The sequence below is a fragment of the Anabrus simplex genome, chromosome 6, assembly GCF_040414725.1.
Source record: "Anabrus simplex isolate iqAnaSimp1 chromosome 6, ASM4041472v1, whole genome shotgun sequence".
Classification (NCBI taxonomy): domain Eukaryota; kingdom Metazoa; phylum Arthropoda; class Insecta; order Orthoptera; family Tettigoniidae; genus Anabrus; species Anabrus simplex.
In genome coordinates, this window is record NC_090270.1 from 175,641,898 (window position 1) to 175,658,612 (window position 16,715).

Genomic DNA, 16,715 nt, shown 5'->3' on the forward strand with positions numbered 1-16,715 from the left:
TGTGAGTGTCAACGCTGTTTACCGCAGGAACCAGTAGTACTTTATCCTTGTAGTAAATTCATCCATAGCCACCTGTTGCATTGTTTGTACAAAGTTCCTTGAATCTGACAGCACTGAATTCATTCCGTAATAGCGACGGAGAACGAGCTTCAGCAGGGGGCCTCCTCTCTCGGGAAACCACGACGGTGTATGTGTTTTTGAAATATTTAGCGAACTTACTCAGTTGTCTAGGGATTGCTCTAAGGCCTGACTAGAAAATATCTAGACTTAACATTTCACCAAACTCTTTCCTAACAGAGATGTCATTACGGCCATTATAAGCACCCTGCATTTTTCTCCACGCTTTCCATTTTAGTTAGAAGAAATAGAAGCGTAATGTGGCCCGTTGGAAAACATTCTGAACAGCTGAAGTGATAGCCTACTTGGGCTCGAAATGACAAATTATCACTCATGGCTGTGGTGGATCCTATTTACAATCGGAGACTGTTGTGTGAATATCTCAATGACATCCTCGTACAATATCTTGTATTTTGTTGTGTAATAGGGCGTAAACAAATGGTAGGAGTTTACCAACATATTTTCCATGTGCAATTTATATTTGTGTACGAAGAGTGCCATCAGTGTACCAAGTTGTTCAATAAGAACACTTTCGCAAGTGTGGTCCTGACCCAAAGACTATTATACGGTCTTATTCATCTTCCGAATCGCTGTCATTACTATTGTAAGTGTCATGGAATTGTTTTCCAATTTGTGCTACTCGGTAGCCTCGTGGCATTGTCCGAAGATTACATACCAACTTTTGATTCGGAGGAATGTTTCTCTGCCAACTTTTACTGATAGATCATTCTATGGATTCCTGCAAAGGTAGGAAAAGTAGTGTGGGAGGTGATTCGTGCGCGGCTCATTTTGCAACATATGCGAATGCGTAGTGGTTCGTCAATTCTGTGCACATAAGCTGAAAATAGCTGCACAAAATTTCGAATTCCTCTCTCGATGGTGGATGATCATGGTCAACATCCACTTTAGGTGTATTCCTTATGGTACGCAATGCAAAATTTACTTTCCTTCTCCACACTCTGTATGCCCTTGTTCGTTGGTTGTTTTTGGACTGTAAATTGTACACTTGAATCAAAATTGATCCATTTCTGTCGCTAGCAATAATTTCTCCAAGTTCTTTCACTTTTTTAAAAGACTATGCATGAAAATGTTGTACTATTTCTTGTTGTGGAATTGGTGGGTTTTCTTTTAAAGAAGTGTAATTATTGAATGAGATAGATGACGTAACAACATCGGCTTACTTTCGTTTAACTCCATTAACTCCAATATTCCGCCTTTGAGGACTTATTCAATCACGTCTGAAATACTAGTTTCTACTGTGCCGTCGCGTAGACTGTTTCCTGATCTGCGGTTCGACTTCACCCCGCTGCATCATCATGCTTTCAGACTGTTCTAGTGTATGTTTCTCGTGTGTTATTTCTGACTACTTTTATGAATACTCCTCAGTGAGACACACTACACCAAACCGCGTTCATATATTGGTGTACGCTGGAGAGCGTGACTGAATTTTATTCCCCAGTTCGTGGGCATCTTTATTTGGAGCATCTGCAACTACTTTTCTCCATGTAGTCAGGTGAAGGGAAAAACTGTGTTATGACTGGTATACGTGCAGACCAGCTCCGGCCTTGAAACTTTGTCCTCCTCCTGCTACTACTACTACTACTAAAACGTACTCATTGCGTCCATGAAGGGGACAGCGAGCCTCTCTCAGGCCAGGGAAATGTGATACTGTGAAGGAGATGTTAGGAGGAGGTGAGGGGGTTGGCGGCCGTGGCCTGTACTGGGAGAATGGAAAACCACTGAAAACCGTTCTCAGAACAGCCTTCGGGGGACTAGCCCTCTCCATCCCCCCCAATGCTAAGGCTTAGAGCCACAGCAGAGCGGCAGCCGCCTCTCCTTTGCTCGGCTGGTCGGTCGAAATGCAGCGCTATCGAACCACGGACCACCGGACACAAGACTGGGCCAAGTTCACATTAGTAGCACAGATCACACACGACAACACAACTGCGAGCAGGGTGGAGGAGAGGGAAGAGGAAGAAGAAGAGTATAGTTCTGTTTAACACAGTATAAATGCGATCGTGAATAGTAATACAATGCGATTTTACTGCAGAAAAGAGCCACAGGTCTTGCGAATGATTGAAATATCGAATACTGAACGTTCCTTAAAAGTTGTGGTCATCACAGCCACTGAACATGGTTCATAAAAATATTTTATGAAGTAGAAGTAGAAGAATGATCACATCGTCTAACACTGGCAAAGTGATGGATATGTTTTTTTTTAAATGACATGAATGTTCTTTCCTGTACAGAACTGACACTGATGCAATAGAGTGCAAAAATATACCACAGTGTGCAGTTGTTCGTTTCTCTGTCACAGTCAGATTTTAGACAAGAAATGTTACCTGATGGAGCGCTTCCACCGTCTCTCTGACCCAGCGCACATATCCATTACTTTTGAAACCGTGAATGATGAAGGCGGCTGACTCTTCGGGGGGAAAGGGCGCTCCGCGGTGCGGAGTTGATCTGGAGTACACCATTTGTGGCACATCAGGTTGTTTTCTGTGAAAAAATAATTATGTAAATCAGGGCTTTCCAGACTAAAAGTACATCACTTACATTCCATGTAACCAAGGGATGTCCGACATTTTAGGAATATTATCTGCCCGGGATGGAAACATTTCCAGTAGCAAAATAATGAATAAGAAATGCTTATTCTAGAAATGAATACACGACCTTTGTGACATCGAACAGTTTTGCATAGTAAAACAATTAAATGAGTGGCTGTCCTAGGTATTAAGTATATCAGCTGCGCGTTAACAACTTATTTCCTGCATCCATAACATTATTACGTATGAGAGGGCTGTACAAGATTTAATACACTATCCGCGTGACATTGAGCTGTTCCCTGCAGCAAAATAATAAAGAAAAAGGAGAAGAAGACAAGGAATGTCGAAGATATTAAGTACATAATCTTCACGTCATCGAACTGTTCCGAGCAGCAAATTCATTTTACTGAAGACGGGGTTATACTAGGCATTTAATACGTTATCTGCGTGACATCAAGTGATTTCCTGTACGAAAATATTTATTATGTAAGTATTCGATATCAATCATTTGCGAGATGCCAGGCTCCTTCATGCAGTAAAGTCATTATTAAATTTAAGAAAAATGTTGTTCAAGGTATTCAAGTTGCAATGAATAGTTTCCTACAATAAGGACCACCATCAGTGAGGTACGGCATCACTGATAGTCAGGTTGCACCCAGTAACGATACTAAAATTCCATGGGACAGGGCGTCCAAAATATGAGGAAGAGTACACTTCCTCGAGAGAGGAAAATAACAAAACATAGAAAACTCTAAATGTCATAACCATAATTATTTTTCTGTTTGAACTGATAAGGAGGCCGATTAGGAATTCCCCAAGAGGGGCGGATATCTGCTGGATATTCTTTCTCTCTTTTTTTTCTTTGCATTTAGGCCATCTGTGGACCACCCTGCTTGTGTTCTAGCTGTGTTTTTGTCGTCGTCTGTCCCTTTTAACGTACTGGATTGTGTTCTCAGTGGCCTCTTGAGCCTTCATGTTGGCCCAGTATCCCTTTATTTTATTGCTGAATTCTTTCCTGCGCTCTTCTGACCAATTCCCAGCTCCTTCTCCCGGATCTTTCTCTCTATTATTATTTCATTCACATTCAAGCAATAAGTCTATTAATGTTAGATTGAAAACTGTTCAGGATAAATATCTTCTTCTTCTCCTTATTATTATCCTGCCGTTTTTATCACGCCTGATGGGATCGCGGATATGAACTGTGTTGCTCATGTAGATTTGACTATGTTCTTCTTGATTCCAACCTTTTGCGAAGGTATAATATATTTTCTATTACGTGTTTCTGTGGTAGTTGGAAGTCTGGGATGTGTATGAAGAGTTATTCATTGATATAAACACCCAATCCCCTGAGCCAGAGTAATTAACCAGATACGGCTAAAATCCCTGACCAGACGAGGATTCGAAACCGGTACCCATGAACAGAAATTTGCTACCCCGACCTTTCAGCTAAGAAGTTGGGTGGCAGGAACATTTCAATGGGAGTTATAACTCGAATTTGTTTCATGTTACTGAATGTAATCCAAAATTTTTACCTGGTATACAAGTTGATGACGGTGTTGATCGTTTCAGGTTTATCCGGCAGCACGAGGAAGTTCTCCTTGGTGAAGCAGCCCAAATCACCATAGCACAGCTCTGAAAATACACAAGTAGAATCGATGTACAAATAGTATGTTCTGTATATTATGCTTCTTATCAAGCATACATACATTCTTACAGTTCCATGATAGACTGTTATTGCCTTCCAGCGTTCAGTCTGCAAGCCTCTGAGAGGTAAATAAGCTCGTCCGCATTCTTCTATTGGCAACTGGCTGTGTGTAGCCTCGTTTAATTCCACATCCCATATCATTAAATTGTTAAATCTTAGTCTTGATCTACTTCTACTTCTCTTACCCTCTATGGCCTACTCCATTATTATTCTTGTAGGTGACGCAACTTCATCCTTTTGCCTCACATTACTCGTCCACCGAAGCCGGCTTATGCGTGCAGATTCATCCGTCGTGTTCATTCATAACTTGGTCTTTACCTCTCATAGAGAGTATCGCCTTGCCACTGCTTGTACCAGCAATCTTTCCACCTCCTTTCATGTCTGTTACTTCCAGATTATCACTTAGAAATGTAGACCTCCTAGCTTTCGCTCCTGTGCAGTTTCGTCTGTCTAAAAGTTGATCAATGTAAATTTCCCCGCAGATCTCACAACTTTCATACAGAGTACTCACTATATTAGCTTTGCTACAGCTTGACTCAATTTCACTTAGAATACTCTTCTTCGTTACTGGCCGTGTGTGTGTGCCCACAATGGACACTCCCAAGTATCAGTCAGAATCGGTTATTTATGATCCTAAGAGAGTCCTCCCTGCGGTTGGATATCTTTACCTTTCCGGCTGTACGTCACCAAGTTGTTCTCGGACTCTCACGTTCTCTCCTTGGTTCCTCGATTGCAAGAGCTCCCTTAACGAGTGATCTTCATCTCGACGTTGTACGTGTTCGTACCAGCGCAACTGCCGCTCCTCTAATTCTTCACTGATAGGGACTGTATTAAATGATCCTCGTAATATGCTCATTGCGCACTCGGTCCAAGAGGGTGATAACCGCTAACAATCGCATTTCCGTTACATGCATTTGCTGATCATGTTTCTTTTGCCTTTTCCAACGCTCGGAGCCGTAAGTGAGAGCGGGTCCAACAACAGTCTTCTATGTCTTGCCTTTGAGCTAATTGGCATCCGCCTGTCACATAGGCAGCCTATCAGTAAACGCCATTTGGTCCAACCAACGATGATGCGTTGCTCCACGTCGTCGTCAATCGTCGTATCGGTGGTAATAACTGAGCCCAAGTACTTGAATTTATTCGTCATTGCCAGTGATTCACCCACTAAGAAAATTGTATTAGGTGTACCTTAAACTTATGGCTTGGCGAACTTGCAGAACCTACACTCACTTAGTGTACTGTCATCCTGGGAAAATGTAAGTTACGTTCTAAATACTGGAAATAATGTTCCATTGTTGTATTTTTTGACCTCCTGTTAGTTTCCTCCCCAACTGTTGTCACTTTATTCTTGGAAAACTAAATTTTCGCATCATAATCGAAGTTCAATACGCTGGAACATACTCTAATCGGGTTCTTACCAGAGACTTAAACGCCCTCTCCTTAACATCATTACTTCAATCCCTAAACACTTGCATAACCATGCGAAGAGGTCTGTAAAGTTTATACCACTTCGTTGATGTAATTACTCCAATGAAGATCGTTACTTTTATTAATACCCCTCCCCATTAAGCCAATAATTAAAACTGAGAGGACTTAAACTCCTGGTGAAACCTTCAACCTTTGTTTTATCCCGTTAACCACCATACCATTGCCTGCTGTCCATCTTACAACATTGTCAGTGCTACATGGTCGGCGTGAAGGTATCTGCAGTCGTACTGCTTGACATTCCAAGGATAAACAAATATAAAATTTTGATGCAGGGGTGGTGGTGGTGAGTGTTTGTTTAGAGAAGGAAAATTTCGTCACAATCAACCACAGGGCCGAGCGAGTTGGTCGTGTGGTTAGAGCCGTGCAGCTGTGACCTGGCATTCGGAAGATAGCGGGTTCGAATCCCACTGTCGGCAGCCCTGAAGACGGTTTTCCGTGGTTCCCGTTTTCTCCCCAGGCAAATGCTGGGACTGTACCTTAATTGAGGCCTCAGCAATTTTGTTCCCACTCCTAGCCAGTTCCTCTCCCATCGTCGTCATAAAACCTATCTGTGCCGGAGCGACGTAAGGTAGACTGTAAAAAAGAATTAAAAATAATCATAGAACAAGAGACATTGGTAATGATGATAATTTGGTAGACCCTCCGAACGAGGGAGGGAATCGTCTGCCATGTATTGGAAAGTGCATATTCCGAGCGAGTTGATTTAGATCACGTAGCTGAGAGCTTGCACTCTGGAGGTGATAGGTTGGAATCCCACCGCCGGCTGCACTGAAAATGATTTTCCGCTTTTTCCCATGTTCACATTAGGCGAGTGCAAAAGTGAATACATCCCTACACATAGGTTTGGTGTCAAGAAGGGCACCCTGACGTAAAACAGGGCCAAGCCCACGCTAATTGCTGACCCAAAGAAATTGTGAAACAGGTGAAAATCAAGCCATGAATAGAAAGATAGAAATATCGAACGGAACATAAAATAAGGGGCAAAGACAGTGACAGCTCAATGAGGAAAGAGCGAAAATAGAAAGAAAACACAAAAGAACAACTTCCACATCTTGATGCACAGCTGTCTGTAATACACTGACCCTCTCCTCATCATTCCTAGTTCTACATCCATTTGTCCTGTGTTCCTAGTCTTTCACCACCTGCATTAATCTTTGTGTTACTTCTCTTTCCTTTTCCTGTGTTTATCTGTATTTCTTTCTATCGTGCACTTCCCACATCAAGACTGAATATCTGTCAAAATTAACTTACCCTTCAATGAGGGTTGAAACCCCCCCTCCCCCCGCCTCCAGATGAAGCTGGGAAGAGCTCGTCGGAGCCCGAGGAGAAATAGGTGGGGGATAACAGATCTAAAAATATCCTGAATATATAATTTGAGTATTTAAGGAAAATATTGAAGGCGAAGTAGATTGACTGGTCACATCTTGGGATATACAGTAATTCGTACGTCAATATTTCAAATAGAGACGGTATTCGATTGTGAGCGCCGTGATGTCTGGAATGTTGACTACTGCTAGGCATCTGTGTTTGGCAGAATGCATATACTGCTGAAGTGTAGGCGCTGCTCTAAATTGATCACCGGCACATACAGTGATAAATTTGAAAAAAACATATGGACACGATCATTATATTCTACGAACTGAAAACTGTGCGTTTCTGTCACAAGCCTATACGATATTATTCAATCGTTGCTTATTACAAATGGCATTCCCCCAAAAATGAAGATGTTCAGTACTGTGGTTGCTATGTAAACGTAAAGGAAACGCAGAAGATCCCGATTCATATCGAGGTAGAGCCCTTGAGAACTCACATCAGACATTATAGTTCTGCAGCGAGGCGACAATTATTGAGGCAAGCAACATCTACTTAGATCCAGCTCTCTACGTATTTGAAGCTCACTTCTATCTTCAGGCGTTTGCGGCGACCATCTACAATCTCCGCCATCTGGTGTCAGTTTCTTCAAGCTTTCTACTCATCGAGGCGACTCTTCACTATCGGCGCCATCTTCCGAAGTTTCTGAAAACTTCGCCCGGTGTCATGTCGGAGCTCCAGGAGACGGATCGAGACCATTTTGGGTCCCGCCTTATGGACAACGAATCTGCTAAATTAGCCTGAACATTAGATAGCGACGATGACCACCACTCTAGCCCTGAACGTGAAATTAAGAAACGCCGTGATGAGGCCAGTCTAGCTTCTAGTTCCACTGGTTCTACAGTACGTATACTCCAGCCAGTTCCCAGACCGAGCGAGCAGGCACGCCGTCCTCGGTTCCGGGTATCCAACAATTACCACCTTCGCCACCTCAGTATCAAACAACCCCACCTCTTCTATATATGCCTACTAATATTCGCAGCTATGCTACGGTTGCGAAAAATCCGGCTCTTCCTTTTAATATCCGACAGTATCCGTAGTATCGGAGCCAGCCCCGTGGTGTAGGGGCAGCGTGCGCGCCTCTTACTCGTAGGCCCCGGGTTCGATTCCCGGCCAGGTCAGGGATTTTTACCTGGACCCGAGGGCTGGTTCGAGGTCCACTCAGCCTACGTGATTAGAATTGAGGTGCTATCTGACGGTGAGATAGCGGCCCTGGTCTAGAAAGCCAAGAATAACGGCCGAGAGGATTCGTCGTGCTGACCACACGACACCTCGTAATCTGCAGGCCTTCGGGCTGAGCAGCGGTCGCTTGGTAGGCCAAGGCCCTTCAAGGGCTGTAGCACCATGGGGTTTGGGTTTGGTTTTATCCGTAGTATCATTTCTCCCATACAACAGCTTCCACCTACTTTTTACGTCATCAAACTGATTAATATTGAACCACATCTGGCCAATACCCGCTCTCTCTAGCAGATTATCTGCAGGTTTACCCCCAGCATCTCTCAATACGATCTGGAGATTCAACGTACAAAAGAAGGCTTCAACCTGAAAACGTGAGCCCTTCTACTCGCATTTCACTTCGGCGATTGGAGCCCACCAACTGCGAAAATACGCCCGGGCGAGTAATCTTACTCAGCAGCAACCAGCCCGTCGACTTGAGGCTCCCTCTCGACCCGCCCCAATCTTATCTGTGGTTGCTTATGGGGTTGAACGGGACTACACGGAGGACGAAGTGGCGGCCCAGCTCCAACAAGAGGGCCACCAAACATACCGCGTCCTCCGCATCAGGAACGCCGAGGGGCCAATTACTCCGGTACGCATTCTCTCCCGGGATGTTAACACCCTTGACTGCCTGCTCCGCGACGGAGCTATGATCTACGCCCTCCGCCACCGCGTCGAGCCATCTCGGTCATCGCCCCCCAGGAGGATCCGCTGTGACCGCTGTCAGCGGTACGACCACCTGCCGAGTGAACCCTGCAAACAAGTTCAAGTATGTGCCACATGTGCGCAGGATCATCCTACATTTTCTTGCCCTAATCGTCAGAATCCGAAGTGCATTAATTGTAACAAACCTCACCCTGCCTATAGTTATAAATGTGAAGTTAAACCCGCTCCTGAACCTTCTCACCCCGAGTCTGTTGTACCCATCATTTCCCAGGATCTTCCAACCCCCGCCTCTTCCTCTTCCCTCCTCTCCCCTAGTGTGGAGAACATCTTCCGCTTTATGACGATGGTCCTCGAAAATACCTTTCCTTTCCTGCCTCCCCACATCCTTACCCAGATCCAATTAGCGGCACGGTTAGTTCTGAATACGCATTTCGATGTTGGTTATACGGGGAATAAAATGCATTTTGCATTTTTTCCCTAAATACCGTCCCCATTCGATAGTTCTTTGAAGGTTTATTATGATAACATAAGATCACTTCAGTCTAACCGTGCCCTGTTCACCACTTCCCTTTCCATTTATACCCCGGATATTTTTTTGTTTAATGAGACCTTCCTGACACAGCGCCAACGACCTAACTTTTCTACTTACACTTTGTATCGCGCTGACCGTCCCCATAAGGCTCGTGGGGGCGTAGCTATTGGTGTCAGGCGGGATCTCACTACTAAACACTTTATTCCTCCCTCTCTTACTCCCAATGGATATCTGATTATTGAAATATTTTCGTCTGCTCGCACTTTTGCTGTCGCTGCTACTTATTTAACTGCCGGTAACCCTCCTCCTTCTGATTTTATTCGGTATATTGATAATCATTTTCACGATTATATTATAGTCTGTGATCTTAATATCACCTCATATACCCTTACGGCCCTTACTTTAATACTCTCTGCGTGAATATCCGGGGTAATCGCATTCCTTTCCCCTTCCCTACCCTACCACGATCCAACACCACACCTGACGTTATTATCCTATCCCCTTCTTTTTCCCTATCTCCGATTATTGCTAAATGTTTAGAAATCGGTAGTGATCATACACCTGCCCTCATTACCATTCCCGGTGTCCTCCCCCCCCTCATTCTCCCCCCCCCTTCTACTGGACCCTACAATCAGACTAACTGGACAGCATATCGACAGACTATTAGAGACCTGCTTCAGAACTCCCCCTCCCCTACTTCCTCCCAGAATCGTCTCTCTCTCATAACCCTCCTAGAACATGCACTAACTACAGCTGATCACTTGCACATTCCCCGCCGTGCCTATCATCCTAACAAGCCTCCTACTCCTCAAAAAGGACTACAGTTACTGCATTTAGCACATGACCTGTATCATCACTATCTTCGAACTCGTAACCCTACCACTTTGACTCAACATCGCCGAAACTTACGACATGCTCGTTCCTATATCAAAGCAATTAAGCGAAAGCAATGGACTACAGCTTGTACTGAACTCTCCGACGAACAAAACTCTCAACGTTTTTGGCAGACATTAAAACGTTTGACACAGCATACACAATCCCACCCCACCTACCCCATTCATCATCTTCCGCACCCCACTACTACTGATAAGGAAAAAGCTGATTTGTCTGCTGACCATTTTTCTAAATTCTTCTCTCCCTCCTTCTCCCCAGCACTCTACCATCCTGATAAATCCATAATTAACCACTATAGTCACACAGATCGTCCTGAACTTCAACCCTCCTTTCATCATTATCCTAATATTGATTATACTTACCCACTCAATTCCCCTATTACGCCTCATGAAATCCGTACTTTCCTTAAACATCGGAAAAATACTGCCCCTGGATCTGATTCCATAACCTACCGTCACATCCGTGAAGCTCCACCCATTTTCTTAGATCTCCTCAATTCAGTATATTGGGGTCGAGCTAACGTACTTCTCTTCCTCAAGCATGGCAAACCTCCTTCCGATATTTCTTTCTATAGGCATTTTAGTCTTTTACTCGTCTTATCTAAGATCTTAGAAGCTCTCTTATCACGTCGTACATCTCGCTATCTTACCTCCCCATCTCCCAATCCGGATTCCGATCAAATTTCTCAACCCAGGATCATTTGTTTCACATTACGTCATCCCTAAATTCATTTCTACGCCTGCGGAAAACTGCTGCTCTTGTGTGTCTTGATGTCCATAGAGCTTTTGATACTGTGTGGCACTCCGGCTTACTGTTTAAATTGCGCCATTTACCGATTCCTCTTACTCTTATTCGTATTCCCTCCCGTACAGCTCGTATCTTAATTCATGGCACCTCCTCTTATACTTTTCCTATGACTTCCGGATTTCAACAAGGTTCCCCACTTTCTCCTTTGCTGTATATCCTCTTCACTCATGATATTCCCCATCCTGATCCCCCCTCCGCCTGTATCGATATGCAGATGATCTAGCTATTCTTGCCCTTTCCAGCACGACAAACACATTAACTACTCAACTCCAAGCCTACCTCACCACCCTCGAAACCTGGCTTCAATCCTGGCATTTGTCCGTTAATCCTGTTAAAACTCAATTTATTGTTTTCCGTAAAATATCCCGTCTTTGCCCTCTCCCCGCGTCATCGAGTTCTACTAACTATGTATAATACATCCCTTACGGAGACTAATCTATTAAAATATTTAGGCATTACCTTTCAAAATAACCTCCAATGGAACCATCACCTCGATATTATCTATAAAGAGGCCTTTTCTCGCTTCCATGCCCTCCGTACGCTCACTGGGCAGGCATACCTGGGGTTTTCGCCCCTCCCATATTATCCATATATACACATCCTTTATCCGTCCTGTCGTCACCTATGCCTCCCTGACTTGGTTGACTGTTCATGTTCGACAGTATATTCAGCTCTTGAAACTCGACAGACATGCTCTACAGATCGCACATAGCCTCCCCCTTGACACTCCCTCTGCTGACTTTCAAACACTTTATTCCTTCCCCGCTATCCTTGGTCACCTTCACTCTCTACGCCTCAACTACCTCACCAAAGGTAACCGTAATCACAATCCTATCATCACCGAAGTCCTGTCCTTATCCCCTTTAGCTGAGGCCATTCTTAATGACCGTCGCACACGCCAGATTTCTCATCTCTTTCCTTCCCCCATCACTTAGCTCCCCCCCCCCCTCTCCACCACTGTCCTGTTATATGCTAAAAACTGTACTTCTTTTCCAACTCTATGATGCTCCTGCGCACAGTGGCGCAGCCTATGTTTCTGCAGCACGACCAGTGTCCGTCTATTGTTTTATTATTTTTATTGTTTATTATTATATTTGTTATTATTATTATTATTCTTTTCATCCTCACAATCTTTTTCCTGTTTCTACTACGCCACAAGCAAACGAACTTACCGTCCCATTAGTTCTTATCTTGTGTTAATTATTATCATTATTCATCTTCTTCTTCTTATTATTATTATTTTATTTATTTTTATATATGTTTCCGTCCGAAGTGAGGACATTTTATATTATACGGCAGTGTTCCGTTTCGTTTTTCTGCAGTGCCACAAGGTAGTGCGTGTGATTCTAATTTCTGTTTGTCTTTCTCAGTGCATTTATTCGTGCCGATTAACATTCTACCTGCGGCACGTTCTTTATTTACATTATGTAGACTTGCTTAAGCTAGCAATTGGTGTTGTTGAACGTTATTCTACCAAATTTCATTCCATATTCTTTATATTCAGTGCTGTCTTTCCTTTCTTAAATGCATATACTGTACATTATTTACGGCCTAAGAGCTACTTTGTATAGCTCTACCAATAGGGTAGAAATGAAATAAATTTCTATAAATAAAAAATAAATAAATAAATAAATAGATAGATAGATAGATAGATAGATAGATAGATAGATAGATAAATAAATAAATACTTGAGAACACATCGCTGAAGATTCTGTCAAGCTTACTAGATAAGAAACTAACAAATACAGGACACAGAAACAGTGCGGTTTCTTTGAGTACCGCTTAACACGTATGCCATACAATGCCTATTGAGCAACTTCGATGGTGCCCTGCAGCTTTCAAGGGACAAATGAAAAGTACTTTTCAGTAAGTAAGGAAATACTAGTTTCTAAAGTAGAATCTCTCCTTAGAAAATAGCACTTTCTTAGAAGGCTGGTAAGTGTCCTGATATCAAGAAATTATGTTTTCATTGACGACCTAGTCACTATAATACCAATATAATATAACACATCGTGGGTGTCCTGCTGGGAGACACTCGTAGTTAACTGCTATGGACGTGACCAAAGAAATTGCTACAGAGGACGTCTCAATTTTAATGTACTCTGACGGTATGGCTCTTGCATCAACATCTCAAGAGAAACTACTAGAAGCGTTTGACAAACTTGTCAACTGGGCAGGCAAGAATAACTTGAAAGAACTCGCAGAAGACTCTTGTGATGATTTTCCAAAACTGTGGAGAACCACCCGAAGCCCTCAATATAGTCTACCGGAATACTCAACATAACAGGTTACAAGTACCTTGGAATGACACTCTAATCAACTTGGAAACGTTTTGCCAAACGCATCAAGGACAGGGTCAATGCAGCAATCATGGCCATGAATAACATAGTGCATCTTCAAAAGCTTTCAGTAGAGACATTTGTATGTACTGTATGTTTGATTTCAAAATATCACCGATTATAGCGTTTGTCATAAAAATAACATGGGGCCATCTCACCAGTAATTTCAGAACGACGTATATCATTCACGAACAAGTTGACTCCGCGGTTTGAGTCGCGTTGCTTTCAGTTTACATTCGAAAGATAGTTGGTTCGATTCCCACGTTAAACCTGATGATAGTTTTGTGTGATTTGTCGTTTTCACAATAGATAAATGCTTGGGCTGTATCTTAATTAAGGCTGTGGATGCTTCCTTCTTAGTCTCAGCCCTTCTGTCCATACCTATCATTTCCAATCGTCCGTCTGTGTTGGAGCGGCGTAAAACTAATATAATTACAGTATTTATATCTATTTCATTCGACTTATCGTACGTTGCATATTAACTCATAATGTTTATGCAATTTCAATTTACAGACCTAGGGAGAATATTTAGGTTGCAAAATTTAAACCTATTTATATTGTCCAGTTGGGTAAAAAGTTCATATTTCTCAACTACTAGTATTCAGGGAGAGGAAGCAAAAAGTTCACCCCAGATAACTTGTAAACTGTTAAAGATATAGATTTGTTTTTCATTTTCAGTAATGTTGCTCATGTTGTCCCTGTATTTTACCTGATTTTTACTCACGATGATATAAATCAGGTAATGTTTTTATAATGTATTTACATGCTATTTAGAGCGAGCACCTAGTTGCGTCAGAAGAGGGTGAAAAAGCTATCTATGTCAAGAGCTCATTCTGCAGACACAACGCGTGCCTTGATCACCTGGTTTGCTATTCATTCGTATGGCTGGTGAACAAAGCACGTTTGGATACATTACATTTCGTCAAGGAATATTGGTCCAATTTTCAATATTAACTTTAATAATAGTGGTAGAAAACAGCTTAGTTCAACTTGAATGAATTTTTTATCTACAAAATTTTTAACTGTCGAAATTGTACTAAAGATCCATCTGTGAAAGTTGTTTTTCAAAATTCCTTGTTGTTTAAGAACTATTGTCGGTGATATTGGTAGGAGTCTCAGCTGGTTTTAGAATATCATCTCTTTATTTTGGTGGGGCTGGGGGAGGGATCATGATGCCGGCTGACATTGTCTCTAGCTCTGGACAAAGACAAAATCGATTCGAATCCTGCGTAACGCATACGTATTAAAAATACAGTTCACGTACTTCGGATTCCATTTAGAACTGGAGGTCGTTTGGTCTATACTCATGGTTTCGGGCCGATGATCTTCGATGTTAGGCCCCTTAAAACACCAAGCATCATCATCATACTCACGGTTTCGTGAAGCTACAAGCTTTCTGAATAAAACTTCACATTCTATTAAAACGATTCTGAAAAGGCATGGCTTTTGACAAATTAGACAGCTGAAAATTTGCTCATATTCTGAGAGCGAATAGCCAATGCAACAGATTCATCACAAGTTATAGGGAGTTAATCATTAACATTCAAGCACTTTATCTGATTCAATGATGACTTAATTAGTTTTCAATTCTGTCTCCCTTTTATTCATGTTCTGTCTCATTTTAATAATGGACATAGATTATCTGTAACACTGATGGATGCGAGATATCAGTGAGCGCTAACCCTTTCGTGACCAGTGGGTGATATAATTCCCACTAACTTATGTCTGCTACTGGGGCATTAGGTGACCCGATTCCCACATTTGACTTCTGCTGCTGTCTGGTGTTGTCATCGGAAAATCTTGAAAAAGTACGTTCTGGTATATTTGGAGTTTTTAGTTTGGCGGACGTGTTTGTTTACATGTGTGAACTATAGTGGATGCCAGGAGCACGCGCTTTTGGGAAGTGACGAGGTTTTCCGCACCAGGAAGACGAATATAAGTAATTCTAACTATTTATGTTACCATAAATTATTCCGTAGTGCTTCAATTATAGATCGAGCACATTTTCTATTGCACTATGGGTAAATAAATGGGGTTTATGTAGTGGTATCACCTTACCATGATTATTCATCTCCTGGTATTTTTCGTTACATTACAATGTTATTATCGGTGTTATTCTGAATAGTACAGACAGTTATGGTATATTATATTTGAGGTATACATATATAGACCACGAACACGTTTGTTTATAAGCTCTTGGTTTGTTTTTTAGTCTCAATCAGCGGAACATCATTCATCTCAAGAAATATTCGAGGCTTTTTACACCCCGTATTTTACCTGAAATGCTGGTTTGAGTGCTTCTACTCTTGCGTAGTAGTGATGGGATATTCGATTTATTTTACTCAATCGATTCATTTGATTGCATTCACGTTATTGAATCTATAGAGTGAGATTAGATTCACCGTTCCGAATACAGCATTCAGCAATGCAGCAACAACATTCAATGCTCGTTGCTGCCTCTGGTCTTCATCCTATGAGCTGCTATCTTAAGCATTATCCAGCCTTCAGATTCAGGTTTCTCCTGCAGCCACCTCTTCACAACAAATGCCCGTGTTATAAAGCCTTTCTCCCACAGTGATTGCTCCATTAGATAAGTATATAGAATTAGATGAAACAATGTCTGTACACACATTCATCAAAGATCTGCATTTAGGGCTGCCGCGCGGGGGGCAGATTCTCTATCAATTGTTTGTAAAAAGGCCAAGATTAAAACCAAATAAAACATGACATTAAACAAATTTACCTTTTTTAACTGTCTAGTCGCTTTTTAAATGACTTCAAAGAACTTGGAAAATTTACTATGTTGACGAGATAATGTTAAGATAAATATCATTGCCAGCCTTCCTAAGAAATAACTGTATAATCTTACTGAAAAATATTACTTAAATTTATGAATACGTACACTATGTTAGTTGAGTTGAACACATGTTGAAGACGATGTAATTGTTAAATTGACAAGCTCAAAATAAATAACACAGTCTGGTAACCGTGTTGCAAACATTGTAATGTGACCTCCTGTAACTAACGTGGAC

At 42.1% G+C, this 16,715-nt stretch overlaps 1 protein-coding gene across 1 annotated transcript in view; it reads right to left on the reverse strand.

Annotated features, from left to right (window-relative positions):
• Positions 1-16,715, reverse strand: part of LOC136875626 (pancreatic triacylglycerol lipase) — an 81,198-nt gene that overhangs the window by 59,285 nt on the left and 5,198 nt on the right. The window contains exons 2-3 of the mRNA XM_067149167.2: positions 4,196-4,295; positions 2,460-2,616 (exon numbers count right to left, since the gene is read on the reverse strand). Of these exons, the coding sequence (XP_067005268.2) occupies positions 2,460-2,616; positions 4,196-4,295 (257 nt within the window). The remainder of the gene's footprint in view (positions 1-2,459; positions 2,617-4,195; positions 4,296-16,715) is intronic.